The sequence below is a fragment of the Buteo buteo genome, chromosome 2, assembly GCF_964188355.1.
Source record: "Buteo buteo chromosome 2, bButBut1.hap1.1, whole genome shotgun sequence".
Classification (NCBI taxonomy): Eukaryota; Metazoa; Chordata; class Aves; order Accipitriformes; family Accipitridae; genus Buteo; species Buteo buteo.
Window position 1 is genome coordinate 56,115,079 of NC_134172.1, and position 16,977 is coordinate 56,132,055.

General features: G+C 35.0%; 1 protein-coding gene across 2 annotated transcripts in view; it reads right to left on the reverse strand.

Annotated features, from left to right (window-relative positions):
• Positions 1 to 1,133: 1,133 nt before the first annotated feature.
• The window catches only part of KIF15 (kinesin family member 15), a 38,834-nt gene continuing 22,990 nt past the window's right edge, over positions 1,134 to 16,977 (reverse strand). For both annotated transcript variants that reach the window (XM_075055548.1, XM_075055558.1), the window contains 15 exons: positions 15,453 to 15,603; positions 14,326 to 14,411; positions 13,811 to 13,886; positions 13,452 to 13,538; positions 12,381 to 12,485; positions 11,390 to 11,512; positions 9,771 to 9,917; positions 8,672 to 8,776; positions 8,220 to 8,384; positions 7,665 to 7,771; positions 4,966 to 5,038; positions 4,324 to 4,361; positions 2,486 to 2,651; positions 1,921 to 2,052; positions 1,134 to 1,615 (listed from right to left, as the gene is read on the reverse strand). In XM_075055548.1, coding sequence (XP_074911649.1) covers positions 1,532 to 1,615; positions 1,921 to 2,052; positions 2,486 to 2,651; positions 4,324 to 4,361; positions 4,966 to 5,038; positions 7,665 to 7,771; positions 8,220 to 8,384; positions 8,672 to 8,776; positions 9,771 to 9,917; positions 11,390 to 11,512; positions 12,381 to 12,485; positions 13,452 to 13,538; positions 13,811 to 13,886; positions 14,326 to 14,411; positions 15,453 to 15,603 — 1,645 coding nt within the window. In that variant the 3' untranslated portion in view covers positions 1,134 to 1,531. The remainder of the gene's footprint in view (positions 1,616 to 1,920; positions 2,053 to 2,485; positions 2,652 to 4,323; positions 4,362 to 4,965; positions 5,039 to 7,664; positions 7,772 to 8,219; positions 8,385 to 8,671; positions 8,777 to 9,770; positions 9,918 to 11,389; positions 11,513 to 12,380; positions 12,486 to 13,451; positions 13,539 to 13,810; positions 13,887 to 14,325; positions 14,412 to 15,452; positions 15,604 to 16,977) is intronic.

Sequence of the window (16,977 nt, forward strand, 5' to 3'; positions counted from 1 at the left end):
GGCGGGAGCAGCCGCGGAGCTGCGTTGCCGAAGGAGGAGGAGCTGGAGAAAAATGCTCGTGTGCGGTGTTCATTTATATACAAATGCTTTATTTTCTTCTTTAGAAGAAGGACAGAGGATGAGAGCAGCGTAAGTCCCAGTGTCGACATACAACACAGACAGCGGGGCTCGCCGCTCCCCAGCCGGGCCGCAGGGCGGGAGTGCGGAACGAGTCACACAGGGCAGGCGGGTGCTGTGAGGCGCACCGGTACACCGAGAACGGGGCAGTGACAAAGCCCACGGGAGGCAACGGCTGTGCGGTCCCAGACCAAGCTCCGGAGCACTAGTAACCATAGGGTAGTTACGCCTGAGCTCTATTACTTGTCTACAGGAAAAAAAACCTCCCCAGGTTAAGGTCAGGTTTTTACTTTTATAGCGGAAAGAAAGCTGCAGGATTAGGCAACTTTAAAATTCATAGATAAGCATAATAAGATGGGTAAGATTCTTCTGAAGAACCTCAGCAGGTATCCTACCCTTTGCTTGATGCACATCTCCCTCTTCGCTCCCTTTTACCTCAAAGCTTGTGGACAAAAGTAGTACAAAAGTAGTACTGTACAAAGTAGCCAAAAATAGAATGATAGGATTACTGACAGTAAAAAAAAAAGCGCTACACACACAAGTGTTTGATACAGGTATATAAATCAATGTTTTGTGTTTCAATAAAAAAAGTTTTAGTTACTTCCAATAAATCTTGAGTGCAATTAAATTAACTTATGCTATAGTCCTGAAATGTTCTGCATATTTCAGATCTTGCTTCTTATAATTTCTAGCTTTTGTTTGATATGAAAATTGTTGAAAAATACTTAGAATTTCCTACAGTGCTAATATAGAAATCTGCTGTAAATTTATACTGGAGGAAAAAAAAGGTTTAAAAAAGCATTTTAATTTAAAATAGAGAAAGAAAAGAATACAAAGCCAAAAGATATGTATAGCACTATTTACAAGTCTATTACTAAATTCACATTTGTGCTGTACTGAACAAACTTCAATATAAAAATTGTTTTTAAGCAACCCAGTAAGAACATCCTATGTTTAGCTAAAAAAAAAAACAACCCCAAAACCCCAAACCCAAATCAGCCCCCCCCCCCCCCCCCCCCCGCAAAAATTGTGCTTTTAAAAATTTGGGTCTGGTGGAAAACATAGTATTTCAGAAGAGGTAGGAACCTGAATAAAAGTACAAAAGGAAACAAAAATCCAGGTGTGGTCCCACTGAGAAAGCTTTTCCTTGGCAAGGTATGAAGGTTTCAAGGAAGTATCTTCCAGCACCTATACAAAATCAGTTTTTGAAAATTTGTAGGAAGGTGTTAATATGTCATTGAAAGCTGCCCACATAGCTGGAATAAAATTTTTCACTAAAAGTTATTACCAGCAAAAAATCCAGGAACTAAAATACTTGATTATTCCAGGACCACAGCAAAAGTCAAGTTTGACAACTGGCTTTTGCTTATTCTGTACACTTTAAAAATACGGCTCTGCAGTTTTATTTGTGTCATTATAGCTGATCGCGATGTCTACATATGTCAGATCTTTTTGATTCCTTCAAAAAAGCATTTTCAACTCGTAGTTTTTCAGTCTCCTGTAAAACAGGAAAAACATGGGTGTATTAAGGAAGTTATACTCACTTCTTTTGTATTTCTAAATAAGTGGTATCTACACTTGTTTAAGTGTTTTATACACTATGTACCTGAGGAAAAATGGGGGGATTCTTGTCTGGGGCCTGTGAGGAGACAGACCAGCCATGACCTACACAACTGCATAAAATCAGAGGTACGTATCTATTACTCTCCAGCAGAAGAGCAAGAAATTTTGTTTTCATTCTCAAAACGTAGCTCTCTTCGATGTCAGGCCATTACTTCATCTGTATTCTACTCTACAACTTACCTCTGTAAGTTTAGCATAATCTTTCTTCAGTTTCACAAGATACTGAATCTTCTGGTTTAGGTTTTGATGACCAAGTAATTTCCCATTCTCCTCAGCAAGAAATTCAACTTGCTTCCTCAGCAAGTCCATTTCCTGTAATTAATAAATACATCATGTACCTCTTAACTGTAGCCCCTCCTTCTGTTTTCAGAAGAAATAGCTTCTTTAGAACTATTAACATACTAACATTTAAGTTTGTTGTAACATATGATGCAAGAGTTGGGTTTATTCAGGAAATACATAGTTGTCTTGTGTCTCCTTAGGTACTACATTAGATCCCTCTAAAAGGGAGGAAAAAAAAGCACCATTTGATTTGTATTACGAATCGCAACAGTGATTTCCATACCCGGAGTTCCACTAGTGCAGGCAGCTGCATTACACATACAACTAAACTGCAAGACAAAACATTTTTAGAGGCAGTCTTTGATCACTAATTAATTCAGAGTATTGTCCAGTTAGCAACAGCTCTACCTCTGCTGAATAAGATTCTACTGTAAAGACAACAAAAAAATTATACAGATATAACCTTTCCAATTCTGTCTTTCTCTTCATATGTTTCCTCCAGTTTTGATCTAATTTCTTCTTTTTCATGAAATGCTTTCAGCTCCAAAGCTCTTGTTCGTTCCATCTCCAGAGTCATTTCAAGACAAGTATTCTCTTTGATTTTGAGGGTATTTTTGGTCTCTTCTAATCTGCCAATGTAAAAGAATCATAAAATATTAAAAAAACAACATAAATGGCGTACAACTGAATTACTAAGTCAGCCTTGCAGATGGAGGCAGGCTCCTTTAAAAGTATCCTTTTGAGGCAATATATTTCCCGAGAACTCAGTGCTGAGAGAAGGAAAAATTTCATTCGGCTTCACAGCTCTTGTATTTTGATACTCTTGTAACTAGGCAGTGTTTTGGAGTTGCTTTTCTTTTTGGGAAGTATGCTGTTTCCAATCCAGGACATACAGCTCCACTCATAAAAGAAAATAAAAGCTTCACTTACAAGAACACTTAGAATTAATTCAACTAAGGCATGTAAATTTGTCAGATGCACTCTGCTCTCTTCAAGTTTCCCCCAAATTGCTTGTTTGTATATGGTTTTTCCCTAATAGCCTTGTTGCTCAGAACCATCTCTGAAGAGCTCAGACATGGTTTGAGCTTGTTTGGCCTGGTAACAGAAGGACCACCACTTTAGACAGATGTCTTGTCTGATGAAAATGTTCTGATTCTATCAGGTTCACAGAATATTAAACCATGCCATCACAAACTTAGCAGCCTGTCTACTGAGTATATGACCCTTAGTAATTTTGCATGTCTATTCAAATATTGCATAAATTAAAATGTTTTTGTCATCAGTTTTGTTTCACTGAAGCCTGGTGTTTAAGACCTACTCTATGAAAACAGTATTCATTTGCTGCATTTGTCAAGACATTTCTTGACAACTAAAGAATCTTTTTCCTCTTTGTACATTATTTGTTTGTATGAGACATTGCAGCACTGTTATAAAGCTTATTAGAAATGAGACAGGTGTGAAAAACCAATGCATCGAATAGCAAAATAACCCCTCATCAAGACTAGGGTTTCTGGAAAACTTAATATAAATTACTTTTGAAATGACTGCATGCATAAAAACTATCTTCATCCTTAAAAGAAGTTACTTACGTAGAAAGCATTCCATTAAATGTAAGTAACTCAAATATTAGGAGATTCAGCCACTATGAATCCTGAAGCAGTACAGATCAGGAAAAGAGCAGCAGGAGCAACATTTTCAAACTAATTTTTTATCTACTAATTCAGTATTTTATTTCTTGACTACTATCCATACAAGGTGTAAACCACTTGAATTTTGAGGACTACTTGCACAGTAGTGCAAACGCAATCTAGGAATCCTCTAATAAACAACTTTCATTATTAAGCTGAAGTGCAAAAATTTAAACAAATAGCATAAAAAAAGTGCAAAGAATTAGATTAAATTTAAAATTATAAAATATTTACAATATTAATAAAGAATATTTTAATTTAATTTGAAAAGGAAGGTGCTTAGCATTCTCTGTGTATAAAATAATTCAAAACAGATCATTTTAAACAATTCAAAATGTCCCTTCCAATTTCAGTTTTTCTATGGTTCCACTTATTTCAGAGTACTGTCCTGATATATAATGCTACCCTTTTAGAAAATGTAGTAATAGGTGCTACTACCACCTACTGATGAGAAAGAGTAAGAACTCAATGTGTCTTGCAGAAGTGCAAACAACATTTCCAAATCACATCTTGTATAGTTTCAGATCTTGGACTTCCATTGCTTAAATATACCTTTTTGGTATTTATGAGTTTAATACAAGTCTTCAGTTCAACAAATAGTATTTAAACTTACTCTGCTTTGATTTTCAGCATCTCCTCCATTGCTTTAATCTGTAAGAGTTCAAAAATATTAGTTATATTCTTAATGTTTAATATAAACATATATATATTTAAAATTATTTGTCACTTAATTGAAGCTACGTATCTCATTGCAGATCCTACCAAAAATCATCCTCCTGCCCAGTAACTCGCATGTCTAATATTCACTACAAGTTCATCTCTTTGCTATATGCACGTATTTCCAATTTCATGCCAGCACAAATGACCCACAGCAGTATCTATCTGCCCAGAGCAGAGCTCTAACGGGGGTTCTTCTGTCAGGGAGATCCATGGCAACCTCCGCTGCGACATTAACTTCCCTTTGGCAGAGCCTTACGTTAGCAAGTGACACAATTTGCACTTTCCAATTCTGTGGAGATGAGTCAGATTTAGTGATCCGAATCTGTTTTTGCTTATTGTGCAATCTGACAGCCAGGTCATTGGTGTTAGACCAAGACAGAAACTGTAAGATGTAAGACTGTAAGAAACCGTAAGGCTGTATCTGGTAGAATTCACTAGAAATCAGTGCTTGTTTCACTGCCACAGAATAGAAGAAGACATGTTAATAATACTTTACAGCAGGGAAACAGCAACTGACATGAGAGGGGTAATATACCTTGGCAAGTCGTTCTTCAGCAATCTCCTCCTCTTTCTCTTTGATGTACTGAACATCAGGATGTTTCTGATCACTAGAAAAACCAAGAATAAGGAAAGTTTCTCACAAACAAAGTAAGGCAGTTGTAAAAACATCATCTTACCCAGGTTAAACCAGTAAATGTGTGTAGCTGTTTTGACACGTTTGTACTCAGAATACTAAACATCATGAAACAACTCTGGAAGGGCTTAAACTTTTATATTCCAAGAACATCACATTTTCCTTTGTTATGAGTACAGAGAAACTAATGTTTTAATGAAAACAAAAATGCAATAACTATGCAACCATATGTTAGACAGCTTCGGGATTGAGGTAAATGTTTTATTAGTTCATGATGTTCATGTGCATATAGACTGCAGAAAGCAACTTCTTCCTACAAGATCATTGCTCAGTGGTCTTGCCAAGTTAAGAAGGTAAACAATTTTTGTATTCAGAAGACTTGAAAACCTATTATTTTTTTTAGTTTTTAATAAACATGACATTGGATGGAAGTAAGCAAACACCATAAAATTAAAATAGCCCCCAAACTAACACACCATTGGGACTGCTTCATTCTTGTAGTGTGCCATAAGGGAAGAATTTCATTAATTAACAGTTATTGTAATTTGATGCAATTATAAAAGAAAGATCGGTATTTTCAGTAACTTAAAATCTTCGTCAACATGCCTAGCTAGGGCAATTTGTTTTTCATAGCTGGTATAAACAGCCTCAGTCTGAGAGAGCAAATGTGTGTATGTGGGTGGGTTTTTTTGTTAACATTAATTAAATGCCCACTTAAAAAGTCTAAAACCTTATAAGAACTAAAATAAAAATCATATATTTTCCTTATTAAATTTTGGCACCACCCACTTCCAAAATCCACCCAAATTCATCCAGCTTATAAACGGTTGGACAAAACTGCAATACACTTTGTTTACTTACTCTCAGTGGATACTTACATGAACCTTAAAACCTCCAAGTTTAGAATCATTGGTTATGCTTGAGCCTTTCAAATTCTAGTACTGGTCAGCCTGTACAAGCTCCAAAGTAGTGAACTGAGCCTGCTCTGGCTTAGCATTACAGAGGTGAAGGCTGACCTTTCCTAGACAGCTTGCTCTTCCCTGCCCTAACACTAAATACGAAAAGAGAGCAGGCACTTGGTCTCATTTTGTATTCTCAAACATCCTCCAATGCAGTCCACGATGTGACAAAGTAATGAGATGTGACACCAATGATCAAATCATGTTGCTCCCTAACACTGGGCCACACAAAAGATAACTACTACCTGCTGCTGCTATCAGCTGCTCCCATAATGTATGAGGCATGTGTCTGCTGTGAATATACCCAGCTGAGATATCTAAACCTGATTTTTCAGAGAGCATGCAATATACTAATTAGCCTTCTGTCTATTCAAACCACAACTCCTATCAACTAACAGCAGTTGAGAATTGTTAGTGCATATCCAAATTACATTCCAAGGTCCCAAGCAAGGAATCCAACAAGTGAGGAATGTAGAAGTAATGCTTTTCTGTGAAAAATTGGGTCCAAGTAACCTACTCCATAAACTGTGTGAAAGACAAAGCCCCAGAATCCAGTTTTCCATGGCGAGGTAACCACTTCTTGTTTTTCTATGATTTCCATTTCAGTTCACAACAGACTTTCAAATGTTTGTTGCAAACTAAGCAGAAGGCCCTAAGGACAACATCATCATTCAGTATTGCATCTGATCTGTCCCACTTTGTGCACAGAATATTCTCCACAAATGAATCTCTCCATAATTGAAGATTACTGTAAAATACATATAATGCAAGGACAAAATGGAGTTGCACAGACACCTGCAATCACAGCATCTTCTAATTGGAATACTTAATTTTGCAAATTCAGTAGTGTTATTTTATGTTAAATACTTATCTTACTAAAAAGTCAGTTCTAAAACTGACAACACTGATACTTCATTGAATAGAGAGAAAAGTTCTGGAAAATATTTTTTTATACACTTAATAGGCAAAAAGAGATTAAACTCCTACCTAGCATTAAGGTACTGTTTACTAAATTGCCCCTTAAAAATGAATTGTCATTAAATATCAACAGAATTATTTGCTGCCAGTTAAGATTTCTTTTCGCAAGATGTTTTACAAAATTGAAAACAAAGAAAACCCCAAAAAGGTAAGCCATGAAATAAAGTATTTTCTGTCCAAAACTAAGCTGTACAGACTACAGTTCAAACCAAACTTCAGGGTACCTCCAATCTGAGGTACACAGCAGCATACCATCTTTTCAGAGGAAGTTAATTCCTTACCCTCAAAAAAACAAGATGGAGAACTAGTTCCATTTATGTCCATGTTAAAACATGTGTTGAATTCATTAGGACATTTCCCATCTACTGAATCCATAACTGCACACAAATGATATGGCAATATATAAACAGACAGAAATGGCTATGCAAGTAATTCTTTTACATTCTATTCCCATTTAATTTATAAAACGTTGTTGTACTTAAGAGTTTATGATTTAAAGGCAATAAAGTTTACAAGCCAGTAAACAATTTTCATACAAAAGGCTGAGTCAATCTCTAATTATATGAGCAATGTGTCAGCTTGTATTTCAAATAAGAACTGTAAATTTGTTTATCTTAATTGCTTCAAGTTAAGACAGGTTTTTCTTGTTTTATTTTACCTTACCTGTTCTTGCTTAGTCTCTGAGCTTCTACAAGGCTCTGTAAATTCCTGTTGTTCTCCACCAATATCTGCATTTCCAGACGCAAGTTCTCCAACTCATTTAATTGTTCCTAAGCAAGTGAAATTTGAAACGTTTTATTTGAAGAACAAATTGCAATTCCTGTTTTCATTTCCAGTTTAATATATTTGAGTAAAATAGAAGACAAAACTATTTCTCAGAAAACAAGCACAGTTCTCTGGCAAAGATGTGTATCACACTTCCATTTACAGTTTCATTAGAAACTTGATTTAGAATAAGTCAGAACAGTTTCATCAGCAAAAATGATGTTACCATTTGATATTCATGAACACAAACCAACTCAGTCCTTGGGAAAATGAGATACATGGACACCTCAAGCAAGTTGTCACCATTTGCTACCAGCCTAGGTAAAGAGAAGACAAAGAACTGCCTTCCTGTTTAACGGACAGACTACCAAGCAGAGCTCATTGGAAATCTGAACTCTCTGTTCTGTCTTACTTTAACCCTACAAATTGCCTGTAGAGATTAACTCATAGTACCTTCAGCCTTAGAATTTCATAATTTTTAGCTCTTCGTTCTTCATTCAGTTCATGTACAAGGTGCTCCAGATTTATTGCAGAAGCCCTCCGATCAGCTATTTCTTGCTCATGAGTTTCCAACAGCTTTGCCAAATTCACATCAAAATTAGGGGGAGTTTTTGGACACTGACAAGTCAAAAGAAACAAACGCCACAAACTATTAGTAAAGAACTGTTTCCCCTATGCATTGGTTACATGTTATAATACTTAACTGGAGACATATGTTCATAAATTCCTGCAGACAAATCATCAATAACATGTTTAAGTTACAAACAAGGTGAATGGGATTTGATCATTCTCAATACATTGTCATTTCTGGTCCCTGCCTGAAGCCATGCCATAAAGTTTATTAGTCCTTTTCAATGACTTTTAACAGTCATAACAATGAAAATGTTTTTTCACAAATGCCATACCTGAGGAAATGTTACTGAAGATGACTCCACAAAGCAATCTATTTGCTTCATTTTTAGTTCATATTCATTCTTCCTCTTCTCCAGTTCTTCTGTCATTTTGCCCAACTATTAGAAACCCCAATTAGAATTAAAAATTGGCTCATAATACACAAAAAATACTAAAGAAAACAGCAGCCAGATCTCTATTTTGAGCAAGCTTAAAGTACACCACAAGTTATTTTAGATTATCTTAGACTTCACTTTCATAACTATTTTCTATATTTACCTAATAACTATTAATCATTCAATAGCTGCATGTAACAAGCATTTTTTGAAAGCATATATACACTATATAACTGTATAGTGTGCAGTTAATCTGAATTTTGTTCTTGTTGTTGGTATTTGATTTTTTTGCCTTGGTAACACAATCTACCTTTGAAAGGGCATGCTAGCACAGAAAAACTATTATGAACTTTGTTGGCAAACATTACTGGTCAAAACATGATTTGATACAAACAAAGATTTTACTGGTATAGATTTAATCAGTTTCCTCAAAGAGAATATGCTAACATGACAAAAGAACTCTTCTTTCCAAAATAACTTATCTTTATTAGAGTTTTTGCCAACACAAATATACTTAGCACTATGACAGTTGTGACAACTAGAGCTAAAATTTGGACAAATGCCTAACATAGCTATTTGGTCTGCAGAAGCTTCAAATCACTCTCAGACTACATAATTTAGAGCTCAACAATTATCTCTATTACATAATGATATTGTTTGCAGATAAGTGTTAAGCAGAGGAAAAATTAATCCCCTCGGTTACACTACTTATAACCTCAGGTTGCTCTGTTGTTACAGGTACTAATAATTTTATTCTGCTTTCAGACTAAATGTTTTTGTGATCTCTAGACACCATTTCCAAAGTATTTAAGAGTTATCTAGCCTTTGTTCAGAAGCTTTTAAACTACTACTTTGCTTTTACAGGAAGAAGCATTGCTCTTGGTCAAGAGCACTGCATACAAGATGCTCTAAAATTACAAGTAAAACCTTTTCCAGAAGCTACAGTTAACCACAGCTCCCTCCCAAGGAGCTAATTATGAGAATTTCCTTGTTTTACCTGTTCCCTGAGTTCCTGGATTAGAGCTTCTTTCTTTGTTATGTCTTCCTGCGCACACTGAAGCAATGAATCATGTTTCTTAGAGGCCTCTGTCAGTCTTATCAGCTGATCAGTGGTATGATGCAAGTCTTCACACAGAAGGTCCCTCTGTTTCGTCATTGGATGAGTAAAGAAAGAAATGTTAAAGTTACTACTCTAAAGCAGTTGTTTCAAGATGTTTTACCATTGTTGTTAAGATTTCCAACAGCTACAAGCATCTCCCTTTTCCCTCCACTTTTTCATCATGAATCATAGTAAGCATTCATCTAGAAATTTCTTATTTTAGCATGTTTTCCATATCCATTGTCTTGGTTGCAGAACAAAAATGAGAAGTTTCCCACAGTATAGTTAGTTAGATACTTGTAGGAGATATTTGGAAACAACCACTGTTTTAAAGTATAATGTATACTTAAAAAGAGATACAATTCTTTAAGTAAGAAACCAGAAAAGAAAGTATAGATCTTAATCCATGCTAAATTAGTGATTACAGCTTTTTTAGTGCACTGCTATGCTGTAGATACCTCTGGATTTATTCTAGGATCTAGACTCCCACCCTATCTGATAGGGTATCATACCTACACAAGGCGTGTTAACCTAGAAGGAGAAACAGTACTTAGTATTTTAAATGCCACCTTGGATTAGCTCTTCTCCAGTCAAGAAAGCATGAAGGAAATTAGTAACTCATGTACAAAGTTGAAGGAGGAGAAGCACTATGATTTTATCAGGAGCCAGATACACCCAAGGATAACATTGTAGTAAGAATTGGTACTTCAGTTTAAAAAAAAAAAAACAAACAGTAACAAAGTGATCTATTTGGCAGGTCACTCAGTTTTGGGTTCCAGAATGTCAAATTTAGATGATTATTAAAGAAGATAGTCTGTTTATTAAACGTAGTAGAAATCCATTTTAAAATGTTTTTTGAGAAGGAAACACTACTTTGGAAGACTTCATTGGTGCTGTATGATTGGCCTAAGCACATGTAATACGAGAGATGATCCTGTAGAAATTATTTGTAAGGAGAGGCTAGTGGTTTTGACTGATGGACATGTTCACCAAAATAATGGTGAGAGCAGTAACAGGAAAAGACAGAGTTAAAGAAAGATAGAAGTTTAAAAAGCAAAACTGCAGTTGAATCAACAATGCATCCTTAATCTTGTTTCCAGCAGGTGGAGCTTTTAGTTAAAATTATGAGTGAAGAAAAGATGTTACTGAATATAGTAGTGGTGGGGGAAGAGATAATGTTAAACATAATATATTCTTCTACCCATTTTAATTTCTCAGCTGCATCATCTAATGCTGCCATTAAATTCAGCTGATGATTCCTCAGTGGTCTTAACAAAATTAAACCAGGCTTTTAGCATAGGTTTTTATGAAGTAGCTTATAAAATATTTATGTCAAGTAATGTGATAATTTAACAGAATTTGTCAGGTAGCTCATGGAAAATTCCTTTAAGAACAGCTTAACTAGCTATAGTTTGAACTAAAGTGAGGTTAAGTTTTACAAAAGTATTTTAAGCAAAACCACATCCAGTTAGTCTGTTGAACAAATACTCATAATACACCAACATTTATGTTTTTACCTCAATGTTATCAGCTATTTGTCTTCTCTCCAAGGCTTCCCTCAGTTCTTCAATCTTCTTTTCCTGATTCTCTATGATTCCTTTGCTTTCTTCTTTTGCAGCCAGAACAAGATTATACTTGCACTACAAAAAGTACTCAATTAAATTTTAGAATATTTTAGGAAAACATGTTATCAAAGAAAGTTGGCAAACCTAATACAAATAAATGTATATCACAAATCTTATGATGACAACTACAAATGTTTAAAATATCCATGTGAATGACTAAAATCAGAATGCTATATCATACTTGCTAAATTGTACAAATGATTTTATTAGAAATGAGTTGTCAGAACAATGGAAAAAGATTATTAATTTAATATGTAATAGCCACCACAATGTATATTAACCACTAAAACCATTATTAAAAAAGAGATAACCATATGTAGAAATCTGTCTCATCACCATTTTGTCTGTAGGACCTTTTGAATTCATAGTTCATACATATACATTATCTAAAGTATTCTGTGGGTTGCTCTATCAGTTTGCAAACCAGACCTATTTTAATAAAGAAGATGCATCATATTTATTCATAGTTATTCAAACACATAGTTTTAGTTCTTTTTGCTTGTTTTCAGATGCAGAACATAGTAATATCAGCAACATAAAAATTCACTCCCTCAAAAATTAATTTACAATTCAGCTTCAATTGTTAGGGTGTTAAATGGCCAATTTCTGAGAAAATCTAAATGTGACTGTCCACCAAGTGTAGTTTACAGGATGTGAATAGGTCCCTTTAGAGACACTGCTCTTTACCCAGCATGTGGAGAGAGTTCAGTTTTCAAGACAGCCTTAGGCATAAAATGTTCACAAGATTTCAACATGTCAAAACAAAGAAGTTTCCTTCTAAAACACTACAGCAAGTTATGCTGTTTGAGACCCACAATAAGACGTGTCATTGCCTCCCATTTCTGAAGAACTATACCATGTCCTTCAAAATGACAGAACATACATTTATATCCTCGAGCTCTCTTGTCAACCCATTTATGGACTCGGTTTTATGATTAACAGAAGACCTCAGCTCCTGGATCTGTCTCATCAAGCCAGTTACAACTTCCTGCAACATAAAAAAAGTTAATTCTCATACATTATATGTAATTTATATATATTTTATTCCTGGACTTTCTTTGGTGTATAATTTGTCAATCCCAAATTTCAAACAGTCATTTGACAATGGAGCCTCAATGCACATGTAAAGGGGTAAAAGGAAATTTGTTGTTAAATCATTAGCTTTTCTTTTAAGCATGCATATGAAGAATTAAGCCTCCATAACACCTGCTGTGTTCATTAGAAGAGAAGACTAGCCCTCTGATTTAGTCTCAGGCTGTAATGGCTTTCTAATAGGAGAACAGAAGTACTGTAGTTTGTTACATTTGTTTGTAATGGGAAAAGGCACATTGAAGAAACACCACTGCACTGACAATACCACATTCTTCTGACCTTATACATATCAAATTTCTGGTTTTAGCATGGAAAAAGCAAGGCTTACCATTGCATCATGCTGGATAGTAAATGCACTATGTGATTTCTTATGCCTGTTTTACATACAGCATAAATGCTTGTATTATGGGAACTTTTGCTATTTAAGCTTTCAAGACACCAGAACAGTCTTCTCATGTAAAAGTGCTTTGGTTTTATTAACAAAGATACCCATAGTCACATTCTTTCGTCATCTTTCTTACCTTTTCTATTATCCCATTACAACACGGCACTGACTAAAAGGCCCCATCAGGGAAACTATGCATCGTTTATGCATTGAATGTTTTGTCCAGTAGACAGCTTTATCTTGTGTTTTTTTTTTAACCTTCAGTTATCTTGTGTTTTCTCTGAATGCATACCAGTTTCGTACCACCCTGCAAACTCCACGCCAGTAAAAGGTAGGATTTATTTTACATAGATACACAGCCAGGATTGCCCAGAAGCACAGAATTACTAAGTATCACAGAAAAGCTCTGGGCTTTCAACTCTAATACAGAACAGTTACCCACAAAACTGGGTATCAGTAACAGAAATAAGCCCAAACCTTTTCCGTATCATTTGTCTTCTTCAAAGAAACAATAATCTCTTCAGCAGCAGCCAGCTCGTGTTCCAATTTCTGCAGTTTTGCTTCCTAGAAGAAATCATAATTGTGAAGGAGAGACTTAATCACTTTTGAAGTATGTTTTGTAAAGCACAAATCCATTTAAAAAAAAAAAAAAGGAAAGGAACCAAGTTGTTTACCTTACCAGAAAAATTAAGCAGTAGCTTAACAATCTGAAACTTGAGAACTCTACATTTATTTTGCTGGTAATCAACAGAACAGTCAGTTTGCCATAAAATTGCTATTAACGCACAAGGAAATCCAGGAACACATCATTTAGACATTCAATTCTGCTGTCGTACCTGCTGCTCACACTGTGTCACCATTTCAGAGGATGGTTTCTCCACCTGTGCTTTTTGAAGTACTTTCAAGAGCTCCCTGGAGAAGAAAACATATTTTTAGTGAGAAATATAATCAGAACACAAGAGAGCTTTAACAAGAATCGAGTCATATAAGTTTATTCTTATTTGCACTTAATTTTTTTTTTAAGAGTTATTTAACTATCACCTTCTCAGTGCTATACAAAAAGACTAATAGTTTAGTTACTAGCTATATGCTGCTATCAGCAGTGGAACTTTATCTTTGATATGAAGAACTATACTAGTAATGAAATTAGATTTGTCATATTAATTGAATACATTAAAATGAAGTGCTGGTCTAAGTTGGATAAGATAAAAAAGCCCATTATGTAATTAACTCCACCCAGCTGGGGAAAAACACCTCTACAAACAGGATCCCCATCTGAATGCAAAACCTAGCATAGGACAAACCCAATGAAGTCAGATGAAAATAAACCCCACCACTAATTAAAACTTACTTTGAATTGTTTTCTTTGTCTTCTTGTAATTGTAATGTTAGTTTTTCATTATGTTCTTTTTCCGTTTTCAGGAGTTTCAAAAGGTTCTAGAATGTCAAAATATATGTTGTTATAACAAGTTACAATATAAGGTCTTTAGAATAATTAAAACCAAAAAAAAATCTAAACAAACTCCTAAGATGACTGAAACCAGGCCCCCCAAAACATTAAATGGAAACAGAAAGATCTTTAGCTTTGTCCTGGACAAGTTCAAAAGTAAACTCTTACTTATTATATTATATTAAGCAATATATAATATATTATATTAAGCAATCAGCTCTTTTCACCTGCCATTGATAATGATTTCATATAGCTATTACGTTCCTCAATATCCAAGGCTTTAAACGGAGAAATTGGAATTTTCAACTGTAGATTAATTTGGGGCGATTTTTCAAATTCTAACCAGCAGTTCAAGATATTAGACTATAAGGAATTTAAAATAATAATCTTCAATCAGTCAGTATTCCTTTAAACACTAAAAGGGAACACTTGGAACGAACTTGCTGAGCAGGCACAGTGTACACTGCAAAAAAGCAGGCAAAATCATTTGCAAAAGCCCTTGAGCAACCTTACTGCTGTTTTGCAGTCACTGCAGTCTGACAGGCTTTCAAGGACAGCATCAACTAAATTGCAGGACAGTGATCCACCACAGGAAGCCATAGATCATTTTAACAAGATCGCATCCACTACGAAAATTTTTAAGAAACTGCTTTGTAAAGATAGCATAAGTAAGCTAGTCTTCACTAGCACTGAGATGAAAGGTCACCAGCATTTCTATGTCAGGACTCTTTTCCAAAGCAGTTTCTTATTCCTTTACTAATTAACCCATCTCAATATTTCCAGAGCAATTTCTTCAGCCAAAAGCTCTGCTACTTCATCATGCTATCGGATATTTCTTGTAGCCTGCGGTTGCAAAAATTTTGCACTAAGTTTTAAAAAAGATTCTGGGTACATCTTCCAAACGAAATCACCAGGAAACCTCTTATTACTGTAGAATCTATTATCAATGATACAATAACAGGAATTAAACAATCTGGCTACATGAGTAACCTTATAATAAAGTCCTTTAAAAGCCTTGACTGTCTTACACAAAGCTCAGTTTTCATTGCTTCTGCTTCTTGTTTTCTGTCCTCAAGTTGTTGCTTCAGTTGATCTGTCTCAAACTTCGCTACTTCCTGCAAATTGTCATAGTCATCCTGCAGGCTTGCTTTTTCTTCAATAATCTTTTCATGTTCTAGCCTTTATTAAAAAAAAAAAAACAAACAAAAAAACCCCCACAAAACAAAACCAAGCCCACCCATAATATTAAGATAAGGGTTTGTTTCATTATAAAAATACTTCAATTAATTGTATTTTATACTCTTCAGATAATGTACAGAGTACAGTTATTTTAGAAACAAATGACTGACATAAATGGTAACTTTTATTTTTTTTAAACTGAGAAACCCCAAATTTATGAAGGGCACAGGAAATTTAAGCGACAGTGGCAGAGAAGGCAGAGTACTCTTTTTGATCTCTAGAAATAATTTACCTACAAAATTCTATAGAAATTTCAGTCACTGTGTCTTGATAATGGTGTTCACCCATTTTTATTTTTTTTTTTAGCCAGTTGTTGGACAAAAGATTTTGCTAGAACGATCCTCAGTACCTACATCTGCTTAGTTGATATCCAAGTTATTTATCCCATATAAAATCTTCATATATTCTGGGCAAGTCTGGGTTATTTCCATCTAAATTGTTGCCCTGAAAACTTATTTAATTTGATCTTTCACAAAAGTGAAAAAGCAAAGAGGGGTAAAAGAGCTGCTAGACAAGTGTTATGAATTATGTTATTAATGGAGAGCCTATAGAAAGAATGCCTTCCAGATAGTCAGTTCTTCTGCTAACACAGAAGGCATCAATGAAACCACAACATTTAATTCAATTCCACATTCCCAGTCTCACAACGCATCACTCAAAAAGTGACTTCAGCTAAGACATGACCCACTATAATGCAATAACATAGTTAAGCTTTCTGGGAAAAAAAACCAACCCACAAAACCAAAACCCAACAAAACAAATAAAACCCAATAACAACAAAACCCAACATAACTAAGCCACACTAATGATTAAAAACCTCACTGATTTTCACCTCCCAATAATAATGGCAATTACTGCATAGAACATAGTGAGCTTTTCAGGCTTCACTAGCCAAACTTCAGTTTATTTTTATGGTTTCTTTCTTCCTGTATTTTTACAGCAGCATCATTATGTCATTTGCTCCACGTGACCAGACTGAGAAGTAACAGTTAATTTTTAAGACTAAATTGGAAAAAACCCCACAAACTATGCCGCTTCAGCCACTTAACTTTTGGAGATCAATAAGTTTACAGGTATATCCTACTTAATGGGAAAACGCTATAGCAAACCAAAATAAAGGAAGCCTTATTTTATTTTCTTTCTGCTAATTTCACCATGTTCCCTCTCATGGCTCTGAAAGAGGCATGGAAAGAATTGAGAAAAAAAATTAAGCAAAGGACATAATCACAGAATAACAACTTTAAATAAGAGATGTAAAGTGCAAGTTCACATGCAGAAAAGAACTAAATCACTAGATGCATCCAGAAGGGAGGT